General features: G+C 32.1%; 1 protein-coding gene and 1 pseudogene across 2 annotated transcripts; both read left to right on the top strand.

The window, feature by feature from the left end:
* Nucleotides 1–5,503: 5,503 nt before the first annotated feature.
* Nucleotides 5,504–12,221, top strand: LOC143612483 (putative sulfate transporter 3.5; annotated as a pseudogene). The gene is made up of 12 exons (XR_013149950.1): nt 5,504–5,917; nt 6,732–6,939; nt 7,239–7,409; nt 8,217–8,282; nt 8,920–9,033; nt 9,945–10,061; nt 10,592–10,718; nt 10,820–11,106; nt 11,208–11,398; nt 11,481–11,563; nt 11,766–11,842; nt 11,922–12,221. The product of XR_013149950.1 is annotated as a putative sulfate transporter 3.5 (transcript).
* Nucleotides 12,222–14,003: 1,782 nt separating this feature from the next.
* LOC143612495 (putative sulfate transporter 3.5) lies at nt 14,004–23,391 on the top strand. Its single transcript, XM_077086468.1, has 13 exons — nt 14,004–14,313; nt 14,825–15,032; nt 15,137–15,308; nt 16,083–16,196; nt 16,372–16,488; nt 16,597–16,723; nt 16,809–17,095; nt 17,182–17,372; nt 17,470–17,552; nt 17,649–17,725; nt 17,826–17,959; nt 22,511–22,634; nt 23,281–23,391. The coding sequence occupies exons 1-13, from the start codon at nt 14,004–14,006 to the stop codon at nt 23,389–23,391; spliced, it is 2,055 nt and encodes a 684-aa protein (XP_076942583.1).
* Nucleotides 23,392–24,044: the final 653 nt, after the last annotated feature.

The following is a 24,044-nucleotide window of genomic DNA, read 5'->3' on the forward strand; positions in this document are numbered from 1 at the left end:
TTAACCGAGACATGTGATGTAGTCTAGTAAAGTACATGGTTATATTACAATTATCTTTTAATGAGAAATGTTTCACCATCTTAAATCACTAATTCAAAGTTGGTGGTTGTCAATCTCATTGGCAATCGTTCATGATCGATTCATGTTCTTGAAAGATAGAAATACTTTGATACATTATCGAAACATGGATCCTTATATTGTACTTAGAAATGATGAGATATAAGTTATGGTGTATTTTCTAAACCTTGGTAATCCGAAAATGGCTTTGCTTAGGATATCAAATTAGTTAAAGAAACCATATGTTAACGGAATGTGTAATTATAACCTACTTAAATCAACCAAGGGGAGGTTGTGTGATGAACTACAACCACCCGAAGTTGTTAGAATTGGTATTCGAGAAATTGAAGTCAATCCTAATATTTCTACTTTACGAAACTACTTTCCAACTTAAATTGACATCATTGAGATGGTATGACATTAGGAAAGGGTGGACATTAAAATGCGCATATCACCTCCTTAGTGCCAAAGATGCTCACTTAAGGTTTAAGGAGCTATCTATCATATATTGCTACGGCAAGTTTATCACATGTCTACATATTAATTATCAATGCTAAAATGGAGTGGATTCTTGATCTTAGATGGTAACCTTCGCATAATTGAATAACTCGTTTAGAATTTCTTATCTTGGTCACCTATATATTATATATAAGTATCTACATTTTATAAAAAGTTCAAAAAATAACCCCAAAATGATTAAAACCTCCGATTAAAGTAAAACAACGATTTATTATTAGAGACCTTTGTGTCTACGGATCGATACTTGGTTCTTACCAATACTATTCTACATATACGATACGTACACTTGCCTATTTTGTGTGTGTTTAGTCTATGTAGAAATCACTTTTATAAATTTAAAACACGATTTTGTACAAAAGCAAATCATCCCACCTATCACAATTATATAAGACACGCAGCACGCACATCATTCCACATGCCCCATGCTACTATGGTCAGAGCGTAAGTTAGTGATGCTTTCGACTACTAAACTTTTGACATCTAGGGTGCAACGTTCTACTGCTTCTTTAGCAGCACAACACTTGTATTGCTCTCTCACATTCTCGTTTTCATGGTTTAGACTGTTCCCATAAAGAAGTCATGCAAAAAAATGTAATAAGAAAAGTATGGGACGTAATGTATAAAATTGACTAGAAATAATTGAGGTGGTTGTAATTGACTAGAAATTTTTTTTGTACATCCTTGTACACTAAATTATTCATTGGTTTGAAAGGACAAAAAAATATCGAACACACAATCCATTATATTATAAAGAGATACGTTACGAACATGCATGCTCAAAATCTAAAGGAAGCATATGTCGTTTATCCTCATAAATAATTATCTAGAATATAAAACATGTAAAGTAATATTTCAAACTGTTTTGGAGCATATTTTTTATAATATTAAATTATTTGGTGGTTTTAGAATTTTTATAACTAAGGTTATATGTGCCTTTTATTATATTTGTTTTAATTTCTTTTGCAACTCGGTAAATATGTTAACACATGCTCTTTAGACCTAATATGTGGTTGAACATAGTTTTATGTACCAAAGATTTATGTTCTTAGTTGGAGACCTTGGGTTCTAACCCGTACAAAAGATGTATATATATTGGAGTTTGGAGAGTGTATTTTAGAGTATTGTAACTTTGTCATTGAAAACAAAATATATAATGATTCCAACAAATCATCTGATGACAAATTGGGAATTTAAAGCGCATACACTTACCCAAATAACCGATTCGTATGCTTAGAAAAAAAGTCGGTACATAGATCATACATGGACCATGAGAAAAAGAAACATCATTGCTCCATGGTCGTGTAGATGCATAAAGAAATGGCAAAGAATATATCAAAGTCATTGTTTGTAAAGACAAAGTACGGAAATGGTGTAGAGCCGTTCCTTTAGTCCATTATGATTGATGTTCTTGACGATACATATTAATCTATTACACGATTCATATGCAAAGTCGACGTGTTTTGCTTATTCTTTAGGAGAACCTTAATTAGCTATCTTTAAGAAATTGTCTTTCCATTAAAACAACAAGCTCAATGATTAGAGAACCTCAATGAGTGATGAGGTTGAGTTTTAAAAGAGCTTCAGATAACACCTTGATTTTTTGAATTAGGGGGTGTTTGGCTGAGCTTATTTTTTTTTTTTTTGCTTTTCGGAGGGGCAAAATGTCCCTTCAAAAAGCAAAAAAACTTCAATTTTGTGCTTTTAGATGCTTTTGGAGGGGTATTTAAGACATTTTGCCCATCCAAAAAGCAAAAAGTAAAACAAATAAGCTCAGCCAAACACCCTCTTAGTGTACTTTTTCAAAATAGATTAACTAAATGCATGTAAAGTTGATATTGTTTTGATGCATATTTAACTTAGAAACATTTAAGGTGTGATTGTGTTAATGTGTGTTACACAATACATAGTAAGCCTCCTAAACCATTGGTTGTGATATGCCCATTGAATGGTTTTTATATTTGTTTATACAACCATAGTTTCATTGATTTGTAAAGTTCAATAAAATAATAATTTTATAAAGTTAAATGACTCTAACCGGCATGCATAGTAAAAGTTTTATATACTTGCAAACATGCCATGATTTTGTTTTCTAAGGTGTGATTGTGTTACATAGTAAGCCTCCTAAACCGTTGGTTGCGATATGCCCATTGAATGGTTTTATATTTCTTTATACAACCATAGTTTCATAGATATGTAAAGTTCAATAAAATAATAATTTTATAAAGTTAAACGACTCATGTTAACTGGTATTTCAGCCTTGCAAAAGTCGCTAGGCGGACCCTAGGCGGCCGACTGGGGAGTTGGGTGTACTTGAATAGTACTCGTACATGATAAATTTAAAGAATTAGTTTTTGAATATTATATATATATATATATATATGTGTGTGTCGAATATCATAAATTTACTAATACTTACAACAAAATAGGTAAAGATCAATATAAATAAGAGAAATACATTTTTAAATAATAAATTATTCTAAAAATTGTTAGTCATTACGGTAAAAAATGATTTATTTTTTTAGTATTAAAGAAATATGAGTTATGTTTTATTTTTTTTAAGCCAAAATCGGCTCAAGTTCATCGACTAATTGTGATTCTGACTAAGGTTTACCACTTTTAGTTAATTCTTAGTAACTAGGCGGAATTAATGAAACTCGCATCAACGACATACCTTGTAGCGAGTACTCTGGGAGTACTCGGCCTTGAAAACCTACTTTTACAACATTTATTTTCAGCAAACATGCCATGGAGTTGTTTTCTAAGGTGTGATTGTGTTACATAGTAAACCTCGTAAACATTTGTTGTGATATGCCCATTGAATGATTTCTTATATTTGTTTATACAACCTTAGTTTCATTGATTTGTAAAGTCCATAAAATAAGAATTTTATAAAGTTAATCTCAAAACGACTCGTGTTAACTGACATGCATTGTAAAATTTTAATATTTTAGCAAACACAAAGTAGAATATGATTTTACAAACTCGGATTTTAAAATTGTTAATAACACATTATGCGTGATTTTGTAAAACCGCAACATACCCCCTTTTAAACTTACTTCCAATGTTATCCTTGTGACAACACTTGCCCGACAACTTGACATCTTGATATTGAACACAAAGAGGCCAATTATATGATTCTAGTCATGTTAAAGGAAATATTCGAACGACATTTTAGGTAAAATTGCTTTGAAACCCTAAAAGGCCGAGTCCTAAATGTTAGGTAAAGAACATGTCGAGAATGAAATGTCCATCAAAGAAAGTTCTGAAGGGATGTCCCAAAAGGATACTAATATGCATTTAGTTTGCATCACAATGTAATGAGTTAAACAAACGTGCAAATCATACTTGGAATAAAAACTATGAGTGAAGGCTAGTGTGACAAACATTTTGAGTATCTATATGTTACACTATTCACTTATTCTTCTAGTTATTTTGTTTGGCGGGAAAAATGACTAATAATTAAACAATAACAAAATACCATATCGGAATAATTAAAGTATCATATCGAATGGTTTTAAGGTACCCATCACCCATGATTTATTTGTCTAATGATATAGGGTCCTCCTTACAAAGATAATGTGTGGATTCAAATAGTTTTAAATGCAAGGATTAGAGGATTTCATGACAAAAATAATGTCTTAAAAAAAAGAAACAATTTAAGGTTGCACAAAGTGCTTTCGGGAGCTTCATTTGGGTAGCTAATATGGATTGGGACCGGGGGGGGGGGGGGGGGGGGGGGGGGGGGGACGGTGTTTCCGCTCTCCTGATTCTTTTTCCTCGAATTCTTCTCCTTCTTTGTACATTTTTTCTCCTGATCGGGATGGTCACACTGAACCTTCCAAAAAAATTTCAACCAATTTGTTGGCGTGGCTATCATCTACTAGAGTAACTTGTACATGTTGTGCATACATTGTTGTTCGTTTACATGTCTCTTTATTGTAACTGGATCGTTTTTATTATATTTTAAAATTATTTTACTTTTAGTAAAGTTATTATTTTTAAAAGAATTTTACAAGCATCAAGTGAAATAAAATACTGCTTTATCTAAAAGAATTCGAATACTTACAAGTTACAATATGATATGTTAAAGGCACAACCATTATATATTTAGAAACGATCAAGAAAAATCACTAACCAAATAATATAAGTAAACGGATAAACTTGACTTGCTATATCCTATTGTAATCTAATCAAATCTGCTTTTTTATAGAAGTATAAATACATAATACATAAATCAAATAAAATCGCATTTTAGTTATGACAATCAACCAATATGTACATGATATTTATTAAATTCTGACACTAAATCAAGTGTTAATAAATTGACAAATTAACACCACCCTTCTAATTAACTTCTTGGTCATCAATCATCATTGTAGTTTGCATGTCTAGTTAAAACGTCACGTTATTGTCATATAGACGATGAACTAAAACTAACCTACCATTAAACAAGTATGTTGTGGTTTGAGTTATTATTAAAACAAAAAACAAAATAAAAAATATTATTGGTTGAAATGTGGAGCATCTTCCCTTATAAGGGAATGACTGACAGGATGACATCTCCACAACTAGCAATCTTATCTATAACATTTACAGATAATATCATATTTAATGAATAACCAATATTTATGATATCAGTATGTTTAAAACCGAATCAGTCATTAAAGTGATTTCTCTACACTATACTCTCCACTTGTCAAGAATATACAGAAACATAATGTAAGTAACTTAATATAACAAAATAGTTACCATATTCTATTTTTAAAGGTGGCTCTTTCAATTATTATTCTAAAATAGTTACCATATTCTATTTTTAAAGTCTAAAAATCAAACAAAAGTCAAAAGGTCAACCAAAGTCAAAAAGTTAACCTCATTATTTTCAACTTATTACTAAATAATTACACATAATAATATAAATATATAATTATCCATAATATCCAAAATCTTCTATAAATACCCTAATTCTACCACCTTCTCAAACACCCTCTCTCTCTATATACTCTCTACACTTAAATGGCACCAGCAAGAGTTGGAACCACCGGAGAAACATTTAACAAGGTGAACTTTGCCGCCCCGAGAAGCTTCGGGACGGCGTTGAAGTCCAACTTGAAGGAAACCTTGTTCCCGGATGACCCTTTCCATGACTTTAAAGGCAAGCCATTGCCGGTAAAGGCCAAGAAAGCCTTAAAATATTTTGTTCCGATATTCGAATGGCTACCGAAATACACCCGAAAGCTGTTCATGCATGATCTTTTGGCCGGAATCACCATTGCTAGCCTTGCTATTCCTCAAGGGATTAGCTATGCTAAACTTGCTAATATCCCACCCATTATTGGATTATGTAAGTTTGTTAATTTTTGTTTGGTTTAAAAATATTTACTGTCTGTTTGTTCGGAAACCGAAAAAACTGATTCGTAACTGGTAATAAAAAATGAAATAATGGAAACTAATTAAAAACGAGAGTTTGGTTTTATATTTTCCGTAAAAGTTGAATTCCCAATTTGGTTTCGGTTTTGTATGCAACTCGTATTGGCCAAAATTTATGGGTTTTAATTTTTAGTTTGAATGCAAAGTAATTCATGTAAGTTTATTTGTTTGTGGGGTCCGCAAACATTTAATGTCTTTTGTTCAGAAATTGAAGAAACTGATTTGTGACTGATAAAACTGAAAATTCAAAAAAAACGTTTTTATGTAAAAGTTGAAGTTTCGGTTCGGTTTTGGTTTTGAGCATAATTAAGACCGAAAAGATCAAATCGAAATAGATTAGAGATATTTCATTTTTATTTTGATTGTTAAGTAATTCACAATAATATAATAAATATTGTAATCAAATATCGTAGTTTAAATGTATAATAATTAATTAATCATTAACTATCAAAATATTTTGATGAATAAAAATTAGGCACACATGTATAATTTTTAGCCCAAAAACGATGCCTAAATGGTAGAATTAGAAAATCAAACTTAAAACCGAGAAAACCAAAACGAAAAGGTGCTTTGTTGTTTGGTACCGGTATCGAAATTCGAAAAAAAATGGATAAATGTATGCTCGGTACCAAGTACCCAAAACCAAATCAATTTATACCCAAAATTGATATAATTAACAATAAACATCACATGTTACAAACAAACTTTAATTGTACCTTTCATTACAGATTCAAGTTTTGTTCCACCTCTAATCTACGTGGTTTTCGGGAGCTCAAAACATCTAGCCGTCGGGACAGTAGCCGCTAGCTCATTAATCATAGCCGCAACAATCGAAACAAAAGTGAACCCGGCCGAAAACCAAGAACTCTATGTTAATCTAGTGTACACAGCTACACTCGTATCCGGTGTAACTCAACTCATACTTGGTGTTTTCCGGTGAGTCCATTCACACATACAAATCAATCTTGATATCATGCATGCTTTGTATGTATGACTAATTAAAATATTTATTTATTTATTTATTATTATTATTATTATTATTATTATTATTATTATTATTTTCGAAAGGCAACTTTATTTATAAAGATCACAAACCCAGTTAGCCAAAAACTAACCCAGGACAAAACAAAAACGTTAGGATTTTTAATCCACTCAGTCCAACCAGCAAAAAAATTAACACTACCACAATAACACCACAAATTATTTATTATTAATTTTATTATATATGCAAACAGGTTGGGAATTTTGGTGGATTTTTTGTCACATTCTACAATCCTTGGATTCATGGGAGGGACAGCCACATTAATATGTCTTCAACAGCTTAAAGGATTTTGGGTTTGAAGCATTTTACTACACATACGGATATGGTATCCGTTATACGCGCTATCTTCAAGAACAGAAAAGAGGTATATTACACGGGTTAAATAATTAATCAAAACGATATAATATCATATACATTGAATAATGCAAGAAATGTATAATTTATAAAGTTTTTATGACCAAACTTAACTTTTTTTTAAGTGAAAGACATTTTATAAAAAAGATTGTAGATTATTTAGATTGGAAGATAGTCGAAAAAGCGGGTCCCACAAGTCGTGACGACATGTTTTGCTTATCTTTCGGTCGATTGGTGTACTCGTAACACATTCTGTTGTTTTTTCAATCTTCTAACATGCATGTTTGATTCCAACTCCTGTCATTTTACAAAAGTTGTTTGATGTTATTGATCATGACTAACATGCTTCATGTCAATCCTCCTATATTGTTTAAATATATTTATATTATTCTTGTGACAAATAACGTAATCATATTGCTAGAAGGATATTAAACATAATATTACAAGCTTGGTCACTTGTCATTGTTGGAATTACATTTTTTTTTGGCAAAATTACAATACTTTTTAGACGTACGCTCCCAAAACTCCTATATGTATGCATCTCTTGTTCGGGTTACGGTTTTAAAATTATTTTGGCATTATTTATATAACCGAGTGGGGTACCCTCCCAAAACTCCTATAAGCATACATGTTTTGCGTGACACGATTAAAAGAATATATCTAAAAATATATTATATGGATAATTACGATGTTTTGAGTTTGTTTTATTGTTAAAAAGATGATGTGACAATGATATGAAACGAGTTTTCGAGTATTTACTTGTCATTAATTAATTATAATGAAGTATCTTTCTAATATTGTTAAATTGATTTTGCAGATAAGATGGGAAAGCACGGTTGTTGGTGTTATTTTCTTGGTCTTTCTTCAATTTACAAGATTTGTGGTAAGTGACACTACTAAAAAGCAGTATTCTTTGTAGAGGTGCACAAATTAGGTTTTTCTGACACTCGGTTTTAGATATAAAACCTGGTTTATTTGTGATCGGGAATTGAAAAATAAGGTTTTGGTACTAAAATGCATACCTTATCGGGTTTGGTATTAAAAAAACCTAGTTCCGGGTATTTTTACCGAGTACGGTTCTAGTTGAGGTTTTTTGCACCTCTAGTCTTGTGAGACATTAAGTTGCAACAACTCTTACTAATTTCAAACGCATAATCATATTCAATATGAAAACAATATAAAAAGTTTTCATTTTAGTGACAAGTGGTTAATTTTAACATTGTTGATGACACACTTCAAACGAATTAGGTGGATTTACTTTATAACAACCCTTGTGTCCCTAATATGGGTGTTTAAAGTTTCGTTAAAAATTTTAGAAACGAGTTTTCAAGTATTTACCCGTTAAGAGGCTCCATGAACAATTAAAATGTGTTTTGTAAGAGAACCAAACACATTCTACCTCTGATCGATTCAGAGTATTCTTAATGAAATCATTAAAAGACTATCGAGTAACCCCATAGTTAGTTTTTCTTTAATGTATGATTGATGTTATTAATACATGAACGTATATGAATTCTCAGAAACAAAAGAAGCCAAAACTATTTTGGGTGTCGGCAATGGGTCCAATGGTTGTGGTGACAAGTGGATGCATCTTTGCCTACCTAGCCCATGCCGAAAAACATGGCATTACCATTGTAAGTTCCATATTCTTATCAATCTCCTAACTTTAACATAATTAATTGTTTTTAATTAAATATCTCTAAAACAATAACTAATTCTATCAAATCAAATTTAATAATTGTGATAAAACATTAAAACTAGAAGATTATGTAAAACTTCCTATTAACAAAGGCAGCATATACCGTTTTAATCTATAGCTTGACACAGTGACGAATTTAGAAAAAAAACATATTAACGGCCATCCCAGTATATATTTTTCTAACGTATTAAGAAAATGTTATGTTATATAAAAATGACAGATTTTAAAGTTTTAAGATATAACGATACGTAAAATTCATTTCACCAAGAAAGTTAAGAGATGCCTCGGGCACCTTTTGCCCCTACATAGATCTGCCATTGGCTTGATCATTATTAGTTTTAAGAATAATATTGTGCTGATTTGGTCCAAATTAATATTCAAGTGTCACGTTTTATTCCTGGGTCCAAGATTAACACTTTTACTAGAAAGTTTAGTGCCACTATCACATGTTTCCACCAAACAATTATTTTCTAAATTAGCATGCCACTATTTTGGCAACTATCAACCATCAATCACTAAACAAGAAACACAACGATAGGATTAACATGAATAAAGATCGACATCATGTTCATATGGAAAACGAATATTATTACTAAGATGACAAATCAAATTTCGTCTTGGCTCGAGATAATTAGGCATGCATCATGCATGCAACATTTAAATATATCTTAACGTAACAAAGTTGTTTTGTATTAAACGGTTATATGTGTAATTATGCTTAAGTTAATTTTTATTTTTATTAATAAATCAACCATTGAAAGTTACAATAAAATTAAGCCAGCATATTTTTTTTTTGTTATTAATTATTTATCTATTATTGTTAATTAATATGTTTGGAAAATATAGGTGGGTCACTTGGGTAAAGGAATAAATCCTCCTTCTCTAAAAAGATTGGATTTTGATCCAAAATATATATCGGCACCAATACAAGCAGGATTAATAACAGCCATGATTGCTCTTGCTGTAAGTACAAATTATTCTCCTTTTTTTTAATAAATAATTACAGTATTAATAGTATATATTAGTATTTTATTTTATTATTTATATTATTATTGCTATTATATATTTATATATGTAACTCCTTTATCGTCGGAACAAATTCATTTTTGAGTATTGATTCACATTTATTCTTATAATATTTTTATTCAAATGTGAAGTTTGGATATAGCATTTCTTGCCATATTCTTTAAATATTGTGAAATAGTGTACCGAATTTGATATCTACATAAAAATATTCTTGTTGGATAAAATAAGGCATGAGATAAAATAAAACTACAAAAGTAGGTGATCTTTTTAACAAAATTGGAAATGAAGATAAGATTGATAAATTAGAGAATCAAAAGGAAAAAAAACCCATTAGGTGTTAAGTGTATTTAATAGGTGTAATTTGGGTCGGGTAACATTAGATAAGGATCTGGTCTAGATTCTTATGGGTCATTCTTCTACGGTCTTTTGTTAAAAGACTGTCTAGAATAAAATTTATAATTTTTCAGGAAGGGATAGCAATTGGAAGAAGCTTCGCCATAATGGAAAACGAACAAATTGACGGTAACAAGGAGATGATAGCATTTGGTCTCATGAATATAGTTGGATCTTTCACATCTTGCTACTTGACTACAGGTTTTTGACATTTAAACTACAACAAAAAAAAAGAAGAAGAAAGTTACTATGATTGATCAAGTGTTAATTTGTTCACCTCTCCATTTGTTTATTAATTTCAGGACCATTTTCAAAAACTGCGGTGAATTACAACGCGGGGTGTAAAACACAAATGACTAACGTAGTGATGTCAATGTGTATGATGTTAACGTTACTCTTCTTAGCACCTCTCTTTAGTTACACTCCTCTTGTTGCCCTCTCGGCCATTATCATGTCAGCAATGCTTGGTCTTATCGAATATGAAAAGGCCTACCATCTCTACAAAACCGACAAGTTTGATTTCAGCATTTGCATGATTGCTTTCTTTGGTGTTGCTTTCATCAGTATGGACGTTGGCCTCATGTTGTCGGTATATTATTTCTTTTGATAATCTTAATTTGAATATGTATTTCTTATTGTATTTTGAAACACCCATTCTCGTATAACTGACACCTAATTTTTCTTATGTAGGTGGGGTTGGGGTTGTTGAGGGCCCTTTTGTATGTAGCTAGGCCGGCAAGTTCAAAACTTGGTAAAATACAAGATACCTATGTATATCGTGATGTAGAACAATACCCGGGTTCCATAGGCATTCCTAAGACTATAATTTTACAACTTGGTTCTCCCATTTACTTTGCAAATTCTGGTTACTTGAGAGAAAGGTTAGTTGTATGTTGAAATCTTGATTTCCAATCTAACATTGAAATTTGACATTTTATTAATCATGATTTTGGTCTTTTGAAGAATTTTGAGATGGGTTAGAGATGAAAAAGCCAATAAAGAGTCTCAAGGAGATGATGTTGAGTATGTTATATTAGACTTGGGAGGTAAGATTAATTTGAGTTTCATCAAGTCTTATTAAACTTATGACTATAAACTCATAAACTCATACCATATTTATTTTGTTTTTTTATGATAAATGTTTTGATTTGACACAATTTTACCCTTGCTAACAAAAAGGTCTTGGATCCAACACCCTTTAACTATATCCTGGTTCAAACAATGATATTAATTATGTTCTTTTACCAGGAGTTACATCTATTGACATCACTGGTGTCGAAACCCTAACTGAAATTTGTAGAAGTTTGGAAGTCAAAGAAATCAAGGTAGTCAACGTTAATCGATAATGTTCTCTATTTTGTAACAAGTACTTGAAGGATTTGTGACCGATTGTTTCGAATGCAGGTTGTCATAGTAAATCCAAGACTCGAAGTTATGGAGAAGTTAATCGTTACACATTTTATCGACAAAATTGGAAAAGAACGCGTGTTTCTTTCTATAGACGAAGCAAACGAAGGTTGCAAGTTTTCCCTTGTTCACTCTAAGGATTATGGTAGCCAAGAATGTTAAGATAAACGAAAGTATTTGTATTGAAGGCATCGGATGAAAAGAATATGTATGTATCTATCATCTTTGTGGTTTATTGTAAAGGCATTAATCCTTCTTGCAATAGAATAGCTCGTGTGAAATAAAATAACAAATTAATGTAAAGTATCTACGTCCGTTCAACGAGAAGTTCATTTATGTTTGTCCGTCTAATAAATGAACCGGACATGAACAAAAAAAATTCATTTTGTAAGCTTAACGGACGAACATGGACAATGACTACGTTCGTTCAATAGTCCGGTAACATCCGTCTGTTAGGTTTGCTTATGCCCGTCCGTCCGGGTAATGTATAATATTATGTAACAATATGTTTTATTTATTTGGTTTTCTACCATATTACCCATCCCACATGCCCTTATGTTCGCTTGTTCACTGGAGTCGTTTATATATGTTTGTTCATTAATATTCATTAATGTCCGTTAGTGTTCATTTGTTCATTAGTGTTCATTAGGATCCGTTAGTATCCGTTTGCAATATTATGAACGGACGCGAACAAACTCAATTACTAATGGACGGACACAGTCACCGATTTTCGTTCAATAGAGTGTTCGTGAACCGTCCGTTTACAGCCCTCCCTTTGTATGTTTTGTTTGGTTAAAGAAAAAAAAGATATATATTTAGACATCCACTGGATTATTGCCTACAGATCACCGACAAATAGTAGTTAAAAACTCAAAATTTCTTGTTATTGTTAGATAATATGTTTGTGTAGACAGTAAACTGTCATGATCACCGACATTTCACCACCATAATGTAACAAATTCATATTTGTAGTTCACACATCTTACTAGATCCGTGAGTGAATTTTTGTCTAATAGAAATATGTTTCCTAGCCGTAAATAAAAGCATTCCATATTTATCTAATCTATAAGACTTGGCAATTGGTTGGGTTCAAGCCGGGTATGGCTAATCCCAGTCTCATACTCGGTTATAACGTTATCATAATTTACATGATGTCTTTATAACTTTTATATAACTTTATGTATATACTTCATATAAAATATAAGTACTATCATTAAATACATATCTTAAAAGAAAACTTAGGAAGTTTCGGGTTTATGATTCGAGTACATAGTTGGGGAATGGGTATGTTGTTCCTGGTAATTGAGCTATATCCGTCTCATATCCGTGAAAAATTTTGAAGGCTTATCCCATACCTTGTCTAATACGGCAATACTCGTCAGGCTTCGGGTATACTCGTCCCGGATGTTGCAGATATCAGGTATACCCGACTTCGGTTTTTGAATTCATCCCTAAGGCCATATGTAGTGAGCGATTTTGGATGTGAACACCGCGCTCATTGGTGATAAAAGGGCGACAGTGGGGAGGGGCGACTAGTATTTGTCGCCAGGATGTGTTTGTTTGTTTATTATTATTATATTATATGTGTGTGATATATATATATAGGCTACAACACCATTACACATATAAAACAAAAACCCACTCTTTATTGACTGGGCGTCACATGACACAAAACGTCTTATTTTATAGCCCGTCCATTACACATTATCTAAGAAAACTCTAACAAACCAATATTATTACTTTATCTATTTATCTATAATCTATAACAAATTAATATTGGCTTTCTCTCACATTTCCCATTTTTATTGGTATAGTAAATCTTAAGACATATATTTATACCATTTCTATACCCCATTTTTTGAATATGTCAACAATATTAAGATCTCATATTTATCCACGAGCCGAATGTATGTGGATAAATATTATTTACCTTCCATTTGAATCTGTCAAAAACTACCACTTTATTCTCTAACTAACATATTTACCAACCTTCTATAAAAAACTCTATTCCTAACACACTTTTTGATCCCATTTTCCGCATTTATCACACACACACTTACAAATACAAATATGTTTCCGATGGATGTAAAACACGACGTCGATAAAGTGAATTTCGCCCTGCCGAGGAGTTTCTCGACGGCATTCAAGTCGGATTTGAAGGAAACATTATTTCCTGATGATCCATTTCATGACTTCAAGGGAAAGGCATTGTCCGAAAAGGCTAAAAAATCGTTACAATATTTTGTTCCGGTGTTCCAATGGCTCCCGAATTACACCGGGAAGCTGTTTATGTACGATTTGTTAGCCGGAATCACCATTGCCAGCCTTGCTATCCCTCAAGGGATTAGCTATGCAAAACTTGCTAATATCCCACCTGTCATTGGTTTATGTAAGTTTTATATTTATTTCTTGATTTTGTATGTATGCATGCATGCAACAAAGGTGTTTAATTACCTGATGTCTAGGGGTGCAAACTAGCCGAACTAATCATTTAATTTACAAAGAGCTCAAACTCAGCTCGTGAATAGATTTTCAAGCTGAAGATCGACTCATTTTCGATTTATTAACTATTTTATATATATTTATAATTATTTATATATATATAGTTTTAAAATGTGAATTTATATATACAAATATACATGATTTATATTTAGTTTACTTTTATCAAATTTTATATATAACAATAACTTTTATCAAATTTTATATATTGCATAAAATATATATAAATAATAGGCTCATGATCCGGCTCGAGCTTGTTTTAAAAATGCCTTTTTTTTCGAGCTGATCTCGAGTAGCTTGCTATCGACTTGGATCGATTACACCCCTAGTAATGTCCAGGATTTCATAAGTTTGTAACCATGATTTATGTAACTAACTCAACTGGTCCATTTGACGTGAAGATTCGAGCTTTGTCCCGCCTTTAATATACGCAATTTTTGGCAACTCAAAACATTTAGCGGTTGGGACTGTAGCTTCAAGCTCATTGATCATAGCTGGAGCTATAGAAAAGAAAGTGCATGAAGCCGATAATCCGCAACTCTATCTTAATCTGATCTTCACCGCTACACTCATATCCGGTGTAATTCAGCTGATTCTTGGTGTTTTCCGGTGAACTAACTCATTAATACACAAAGTTTATTTAATTTTTGTATAATGTATATATGACTAGCTAATTAATGTTGAATTGTATGTTTTGTAATGTAATAAAACAGGTTGGGTATTTTGGTAGATTTTTTGTCACATTCTACAATTACTGGATTCATGGGAGGGACAGCAACAATTATATGTCTTCAACAACTTAAAGGCATTTTTGGTTTGAAGCATTTTACTACACATACTGATGTTGTAAATGTTACCAAGGCCATCTTTAAGTTTAAACATGAGGTATATATAATGGTTAAAGATAAATATATTTATTTCATAAGTCAAGAAAATAATAGGAGCTTTAAATTTTTATAGGATCGACTATGTGATTCGCATTTGATTCTTACCCTCTAATCATAACTCCGTTAGCTCTCAGTCTCAAATTTTACGTTGTAATTTTGTGCCATTTTGAAATAGCATACAAAAAATGTGTGTCATAAATTTAAGGATTGATGGAGTTCAATATTTCTTGATCTCTAATCGCGTTGGAATTGTATGATTTGGCGCCCTTTTGAGATAGTATACAAAATATGTACAATATTCTAACGTTTTAGGATCTTAAGCAGAAATTTAATTAATTTTTTTTTTTTATAAAAGGCCCCGATTTTAGGATCTGCTTTAGACCCTCAAAATCTCAACAAGTGTATGATCAATTCTAAGTTTTACGAACCCGGTCTTGAAGAACATGTACCACTCATGATATATGAATAACACTTCATAAACTAAAAGTGTGTTTGGTTTTACAGATAAGTTGGGAATGTACACTTGTGGGTTTAGTCTTCATCATCTTTCTTCACCTAGCAAAAATGGTGGTAAGTGACACTCAAATATTATTTCATATTATTTAAGAAACATAGTTTATCTTTTAATGACTCTTATTAGCTTCACTTATACCATTTAGCTGAAAATTTTGGCATCATAAAAAGACATCAATATTGTTAACCTTTTTTATTTTGTTATAAGGTCTAGTTTTGTTAATATGTGTACAAATGTAAAATGTTGTTTTGTTTTCAGAAACAAAAGAAACCGAAGCTGTTTTGGGTGGCGGCTATAGCTCCAATGGCGGTTGTGGCCATCGGATGCATCTTTGCATATGCAGCAGACGCAGAGAAATATGGCATCGCGATTGTAAGTATTCTTTTTCGTTAAAGCGACTCACAAAATATATAATGAAAACAAAACTTGCGAATTTAAACTCATTACAAGAAAATGCCTTAGTTAGCCATCGAAACTTAAGTTTCGCTTTTTCGTTAAAACAACTCGACAAGTATATAAATTGATTTAATCTGGATTAATTATACAGGTGGGCCCCTTAAAAAAAGGGATTAATCCTCCCTCTTTGAAAAATTTGGATTTTGATCCAAAATATATATCAGCACCTATTGAAGCAGGAGTCATAACAGCCTTTGTTGCTCTTGCTGTAAGTACACATTATTTTAAAATTGCATTTAAACTAAATATAGTGTTAAACTTATTATTTATTATTCATCACAACACAACATTAAGAATAGAATATGACAACTTACAGGAAGGAATAGCAATTGGAAGAAGCTTTGCATTAATGGTAAATCAACAAATTGATGGTAACAAAGAGATGATAGCTTTTGGTATCATGAACATTGTTGGATCTTTAACCTCTTGCTACTTAACTACAGGTTAGTTCTTTATTATTTCCTATATATATTACAACAAAATATTTCTTTACATTTAATAAAAAACGTCTTTTCACGCATTTTTCAGGGCCATTTTCAAAAACGGCAGTGAATTACAACGCGGGGTGTAAAACACAAATGTCTAATGTAGTGATGGCAGTATGTATGATGCTAACATTATTATTCTTGGCACCTCTTTTTAGTTACACTCCTCTTGTTGCCCTTTCGGCCATTATCATGTCAGCTATGCTCGGCCTCATTGAGTATGAAAAAGCTTATCATCTTTACAAAACCGACAAATTTGATTTCTTGATTTGCATGGCTGCTTTCCTTGGTGTTGCATTCATTAGTATGGATGTTGGTCTCATGTTATCGGTATGTTGTTACTTCTTGTACTGATTAAAGTCATTAAACAATGATATGAGTGATTTAATAACGAAAAGTTTCTTTCTTTTATAAAGGTGGGATTAGCCGTGATTAGAGCGCTTTTGTATGTAGCTAGACCGGCAAGTTCAAAGCTTGGCAATATACCGGATACTGGTTTGTATCGTGATGTAGAACAATATCCCGGTGCCATAAGTATTCCCAAGACACTAGTTTTGCAACTTGGTTCTCCAATTTACTTTGCAAATTCTAGTTACATTAGGGAAAGGTATAAACTCTTGATTCCCATTTTGATTCATAACATAAAGTTTCAAAATTTATCACCAAAACCGACTGTTTTACTATAATTTTGCGATCTTTTAAAGGATTTTGAGATGGGTTAGAGATGAACAAGCCAATAAAAATTCTCAAGGAGATGATGTTGAGTATGTTTTGTTAGATTTAGGAGGTAAGATCCAAAGGTTTTTAATTAAATGTTGTAATGTCCATAATGTTATCAATTTGAATATAAAATTATAAATACTTGTTATGCTGATTTATCTAGGTGTTACATCTATTGATATAACCGGTGTCGAAACCTTAGTTGAAATCCGTAGAAGTTTAGAAGTTCAAGAAATCAAAGTAATTGATGAATTTTGATTCATATTTTTTTTGTTTGATTTAATAAAAAAGATCATTTATAAATTTTAAGTGACTGTGTTCGTGTTTAATATTTATACAGGTTGGCATAGTAAATCCGAGACTCGAGGTTATGGAGAAGTTGATCGTTACGAATTTTGTAGATAACATAGGAAAAGATCGCATTTTTCTGTCTATCAAAGATGCAATTGAGGGATGTAAGTTTTCACTTGCACAGTAAATTGATTGTGGTAGTGAAGAATGATGAATATATATCAAAGAGAGCAATTGTGTCATTTGTATGATAGCCATAAACTAACTAAAAACAAAACATATAAACACATGCATAACAATGATATTCATAATAAGACCTTTGGGCCTTTTATAGCCACTGAGAAAGCCCAAATCTTTGCCACTGGACAAAGCCCAAATACAATTAGATCTTGAGAACTGAGATTGATGAATATAGAGCCATAGAGGTGCAAAAAAAAAAAACCAGTTCCGGACCCGACCCGCGGGTACGGATTGGGTCCGGACCGGTTTTGAGTTTCTCCCTAGAAGCGACCCGGACCTACCAGAACCGATTCCGGCAAATACTCGATCAAAACCTGACCCGACCCTACCCAAAACTCTATAAAAACTCGGTCAAATACCTGACCATACTAGAACCGGTTCTTACACAACTTGGTTCTTGATTTTTGTTGACCATACACGAAACCAGTTCCGGTTCTTAAAAGTACCCAGTATATGCACCTCTAGATGAATCTGTCTAAGAAGCTCAAAGAAGGGGGGGGGGGGGCTAAGATCAATTTTCCAAGTGTAATGTTAAAAAAGTACATTTATTGAAAATAAAAGACTTTTTACGATACTAATACTTTTTCCAAGTTATATCATACACATTAATAACTTTTCTATGAAAATCGATACGCATACGCGATTTGAAAGACCAAATATAACTTTTTTTGAGATAGCATATTGAGAGTTGGGCGTTGAAAGAGGTCGGTTAATAACTAAACCATAACCCACTGATCGAATATATCGTTATATCACTAAAATTTGACCAGACATTCATACATTTCTCTTTCATTGTCAGTCGCAATCTCACTCTAACAAAGAAGTAATCCGATTTGCCCATAATTTTCGTTTGTCGTTTCGAAATTATTTACAGTATCTTAATTGTTATACAAATCAATCAATCATACATTAGTATGTATTATTATTGGCCAATATATTATTGCTTAAATCACTTAAATATTTTGTCTAAATTCTAAAACATAGCACCCTAATTTTCTTTTGGTTTTACTTATTTTTCTTATGTGTATATACTTTACTAGTGGGCCAATATTAAGTTGGAACTTGTCCATCCCATAGCTAGGTACTAGGTCTAAGGCTACATATCATTTCATTTTGTTTTCAAAAATACATTGTTTGGCCTCACCTAAACGTACAATCAAGTCAAGTTGCTTGTGAGTCATTCAAAATCAGTTTGCTAAAACTAAAATCAAGTCGAGCTTAAATGATCTTGAGTTGACATCAATCCTTAATCTAAAACCCGAGTCTCATACACCGCGCTTAATTATTACCATTCATAAAACTACTATATTACTAAATTATGTTAATATTATCACCCCATTTGTAGTTGTGGCCTAGTGGTAGAAGGCTTTGGTTATCCAATGGAGACCCAAGTTTGATGATCTCTTGTGTAACTTTTGATAGATTATGACAATGAAGGATTTATGCTAGGCGCCTAGGCCTTGTACAAGGTTGCAAGCTTAAATTCTGAGTCCACCCGGGTTTTAATCCCACAATGTGTTACACCATAGAGTTCTAATCTTGTGGTGGCCCAACGACTGTCAAATGGCAGCCAGCAGTATGGTTTCCCGAGGAAACACCCAAACAAAACTCTAAAGCCCGTGTGGGCCCTGTCAAGACAACATAGTCTTGCCGGAGTTGAGCAACAAGGCTCTATAAGTTAGAAAGTGCGGTGATCTGACATACAAGAAATCCATCGTTCAGAAAATATATGTGTGTGTGTATGTGTACGTGGTTGAATATTATTTCTTAAATTTTTTAGAACAGGGTCCATATTAGTTATGCATGATAAACCAATCACATTAGATATTTAGATTCTCAGGCCTTGATCTCCTATGGCCCAACATTATTCACTAAACAACCTTGTTTAGAATCCAACAGACAACATTAATAATGGTAGCCCATGATTTGTGATCTCATTACCCTCACAATATCATATCTATGTACCCAAAATATTTGCATTGTGTTGGACCAAAAATTTGCACTTAGGTTTTTAACTTTATGCAGTCAAATATGTACCAACTGCATCCATAGTTGTACCTTGTGTCGGCACAAATTAGTTCTAGCCCTCCTATAAGTTAATGCAATGTGACCACAACCCACACATATGTCTCTTTCAATCCATCAAACCTATAAACTAACCTAACTACCTTCCAACCTTTAATAGAAAAAGAAAAACTATATACATTTCAGTACCAGTACTACTGATGTTTCTTTGCAAATATTGTGAAATGTCATAACGTGACACGTGTATATGCGGCGGAATATGTATGTATGTTCGTAAAAGGAAGCGGTGGTTTTAAACACACTGTTATAAGCTTATAAACTTATAATCGTATAATTAACTCATGAATGTTAGAGTGTTAGACGCACCAATATAGGTTAGTCACATTATTTTTATTTTACTTAGATGTGTTGTTATAATTTGTTTAGTTGCACCGTTATAATCAATCATGTATCAAGATGTTTTTTTAAAAAAGGTCTTTTATTTTGTATATAACAACATTATATTCTAAGTAAATGTAAAAAAAAAAGTTGAATTTTAGTGTATAACTAATAAAAAATAATTAAATGTCTAGATCACATAGAGCAAAAGTCACTTTTTATTTTATTCAATTTAAGTAAAGATAAGTTGTTTTCTACGACATGAAACAAACTTAAAGAAAGAAGCACAAAAACCATATAAGATTGTAGTAGTTTAACTAAAAAGTGTAAAAGTAATCACCACGTCACTAACACGTAGGCAAGGGCTCTCCCTCGCTTTTTTTTTTTTACTTATGTATGTAATGGTTTGACTACGTAATCAAAAAAATAAAGTGAAGTTTGTGTGAATATAATCGATGAAAAGTTGGTGGACCCATCTAACTTTGCCCATACGCCGGTTATCACGCTAACGCCCAAAGAGGCTCAAGCCCACCTTCACGCCCATCTTAAAGTGCCCTTGTAATGGTTTTGCCAAGAGAATTGTTGGTGAGGTGGTAGAAGCGTTGCGAACAAATGTATATACTTTCGTTAGAAATTTTAGTCTACGGTCAGTACGTCTAAACAAATTTTTTATATATATATTTCTAGGATCCGAATAAGAAGCAAATCAATTTACTAGGTTACATTTTACTATATAGATTCACCACTTGATTAAAAATAAATGTGGGCTCCACGCCATGAATGTTCTATCTACTTGTACCTCTTGCATTTTATTGATTTTGTAATCTTCTCAATATGATCATCAATTCATACATTATAGTTTCATCTATTTAAATTTGTTTAGATAAAGTTTAAATTGATTATATAAATCAATCAAACATTGTGTAACATATGCATATGAGCTTATACGTTGTAACATTTACGTGCTAAGTTGCTAACGAATCGATCAAACATTGTGTTCGACATGTTTTTAGTTCATACTTGTGTTATTACATAAACAAGCGTCAACTACTTAGTTACGTTAGTTTTTATAAAATATAAAACCGAACAGAAAGTAACCGAACCAGATGATATATTAAACACTAAATAATGGTGGAGAAATGTTATTATATGCGTCGGTGGTAAATAGTAAATCTCGTGACACAATGCAAGTACAGAAAAAAGCAAAGGCAGATATTAAGGACAGTGGAAAACATTATTGGTTTCACAGGGTCCGATTGTCACCTTTCATTCAATTTCTATATGCCGGTCTCCTTGTCACTTGTGACCCTATTTAAATCTACTAATTTATCATGGTGCCAATTATTATTTTTTACTATTTTTATTTTATTAATAATAATATTAAAAGTAACAATAATAATATTATGAAGCTAACGTGGGCCCAGTTAAAACAATATAGTCTGATTGTAGTAACACAACGACTATCAAATGGCAACCCTTGGTATGGTTTTCCGAGAGAACACCCAAACTAAACTCTGAAGCCATCGTATTCCTGGTTATATGTTAATCCCCCATTGTCAATTTGTGACGTCCACAAGCATATGTATAATTTCTTCCTTTCATTAATTCTCTTTTATGACAAAAAAATAGTTTTTATGTTGTAATACAACTAATATATATGCCGCCTTTTGAAGCTTGCCGGTGCCCGCACTACTCAAATCAAAACCACAAAAAAAAAACAAGACTTGGATGTCAATAGCCTTTATGATGTTTATAGCTATTTAAAGGAAGGCGTTCCTGAGGTTTTGTCTTTTAAGCTTTTATCTGCAAACTATTCCTCTTTGTATCTCATTTATTATATATATTATATTTTTTTTCTTTTTTTTTCAGGGCACAATGTATAATATCGCTGGAACAATAATCGACATTGATTTTTTTAACGATTGGAAGTATATTAAATGTTCTACATGTCGTAAAAGTGTAGACTTTAATGGTCATGTCTATTTTGTCAAGGCTGTAACAAAAATGTTACTAATCCACGCATTGCATAAGTTTTCATACATTATTGTCCTTTACTATTATTCTTTTCCTCTAACAATGATTTTTGGACAGTTACAAATTAGCTGTCATCATGCGTGATAAAGATGAAGAGATGACGTGTGTTCTTTTCGACGATGCTGCCATTGCTCTTCTTAATATAAGTGCTGAGGAGCTGCAAAAACAGAGTTTATCAAAGGTTTACAACTAAATCAATCTTCTTAATTTTATATGTATTTAAATCTCTCTCTCTCTCTCTATATATATATATATATATCTCCAGCTATGTGTGTATGTGTTTGTTTTTAACATAAGTATACATTCTTTGTCGGGTTTGTTTTTTATGTTTCTTCTATATGTTTTTATATTCTCACCCATGTATTTCTACATACTAATGTTGTCCTTTTTGTACAGGGTGTTGATGACCCTTCTTGGGCTAAAAATTATTTGCTTGAAAGTTTACTTTGTTCAAGTGTCATATTAAGGATTAAGATTGATGGTCATAATTCCGCACCTCATTATTCTTGCCGGTTTACAGTGTCAAAATAGATTGGTGATCATATGCCCTTGGTAACGGAAGATAGCATTACCTCTGTCATTGCTACAAGTACGCATCCCCAAGATGATGGTTCAGAAGATGTTGAAGATGAACACGCCGAGTTTCTTGCAAAGATTACACCTTATGAATTAGAATTGGCAGAATAACTATTATGGGGGGGCACATATTCCATTAGTCTCATCTATTACGACCACTTCATCAGTATATTCACGTTAGATTTTGTCTTCATGTTGTATCATGTATTGTTTCTTTTTCAATCTAATGTTTTATTAGCTAATAATTGCAGGCAGTTATTGATAATGAAGACGAGCCAACTTCTGTCATTTCTAAACAAGAAGATACTCATGATGATGCAAAAGTTCCCACCACATCAACCGTTGAACGTGACCCAGATTGATATCATGGAAAACTCAGGCCTAGAAAAAATCGGATGCCACGACGATTTAATGACTAAGATGCCATAGCAATATAGTGACTAGAACAAGGATATTTAATGAAATCTTTCGCCAGTTTTGGCTTTTATTTAGCATGTATGGTTGTTTCTTGAGATTTTCTTTTAACTAGACTATTATTGTTCTTATGTTTTAGTAGTCAATGGGCCACTTAAAAGGCTCAATGTATGTAGGGACTGATAGTATAGAAAGTGGTATTTATGATAAATACATATACGGTCATTTGGTGAGTAACAACAATGAATAAATGACAAATGTTGGTTATGATAACCAGCACCAAATCTGGAAACATATGATGCAAATCAAACTTATAGTAAATCTGAAAACACGTGAAAGTTGAGGATAATACTAACACTTAATGGTTACAGTTTTTTATGGATCAAAAATACTAAAACTAATATTGTTGTTATCGACCGGTATAAGTGGGTCTGCTACTATAACAGTTTTAATCTTTTTGTAATCCATTAAAGTAACAGTTTTAATCTTTTTGTAATCCATTAAAGTAACATTTTATATTAACACATACCCCGTCCACCGGACGGGTATAAAACTAGTTTATCATGGTGCCAATTATTATTTTTTACTATTTTTATTTTAT

Source organism: Bidens hawaiensis, unplaced genomic scaffold (genome assembly GCF_021521415.1).
Source record: "Bidens hawaiensis isolate Kalapana, Puna unplaced genomic scaffold, B.hawaiensis_p1.1 tig00034632_1, whole genome shotgun sequence".
Classification (NCBI taxonomy): Eukaryota; Viridiplantae; Streptophyta; class Magnoliopsida; order Asterales; family Asteraceae; genus Bidens; species Bidens hawaiensis.

Bases quoted from the DNA above. Each gene is read 5' to 3' on its own strand.
- LOC143612495 (XM_077086468.1), top strand. From the start codon at position 14,004: ATGGATGTAAAACACGACGTCGATAAAGTGAATTTCGCCCTGCCGAGG. The intron at 17,373-17,469 runs GTATAAACTCTT...GATCTTTTAAAG, and splicing joins TCTAGTTACATTAGGGAAAG to GATTTTGAGATGGGTTAGAG. The intron at 17,726-17,825 runs GTAATTGATGAA...ATATTTATACAG, and splicing joins TAGAAGTTCAAGAAATCAAA to GTTGGCATAGTAAATCCGAG.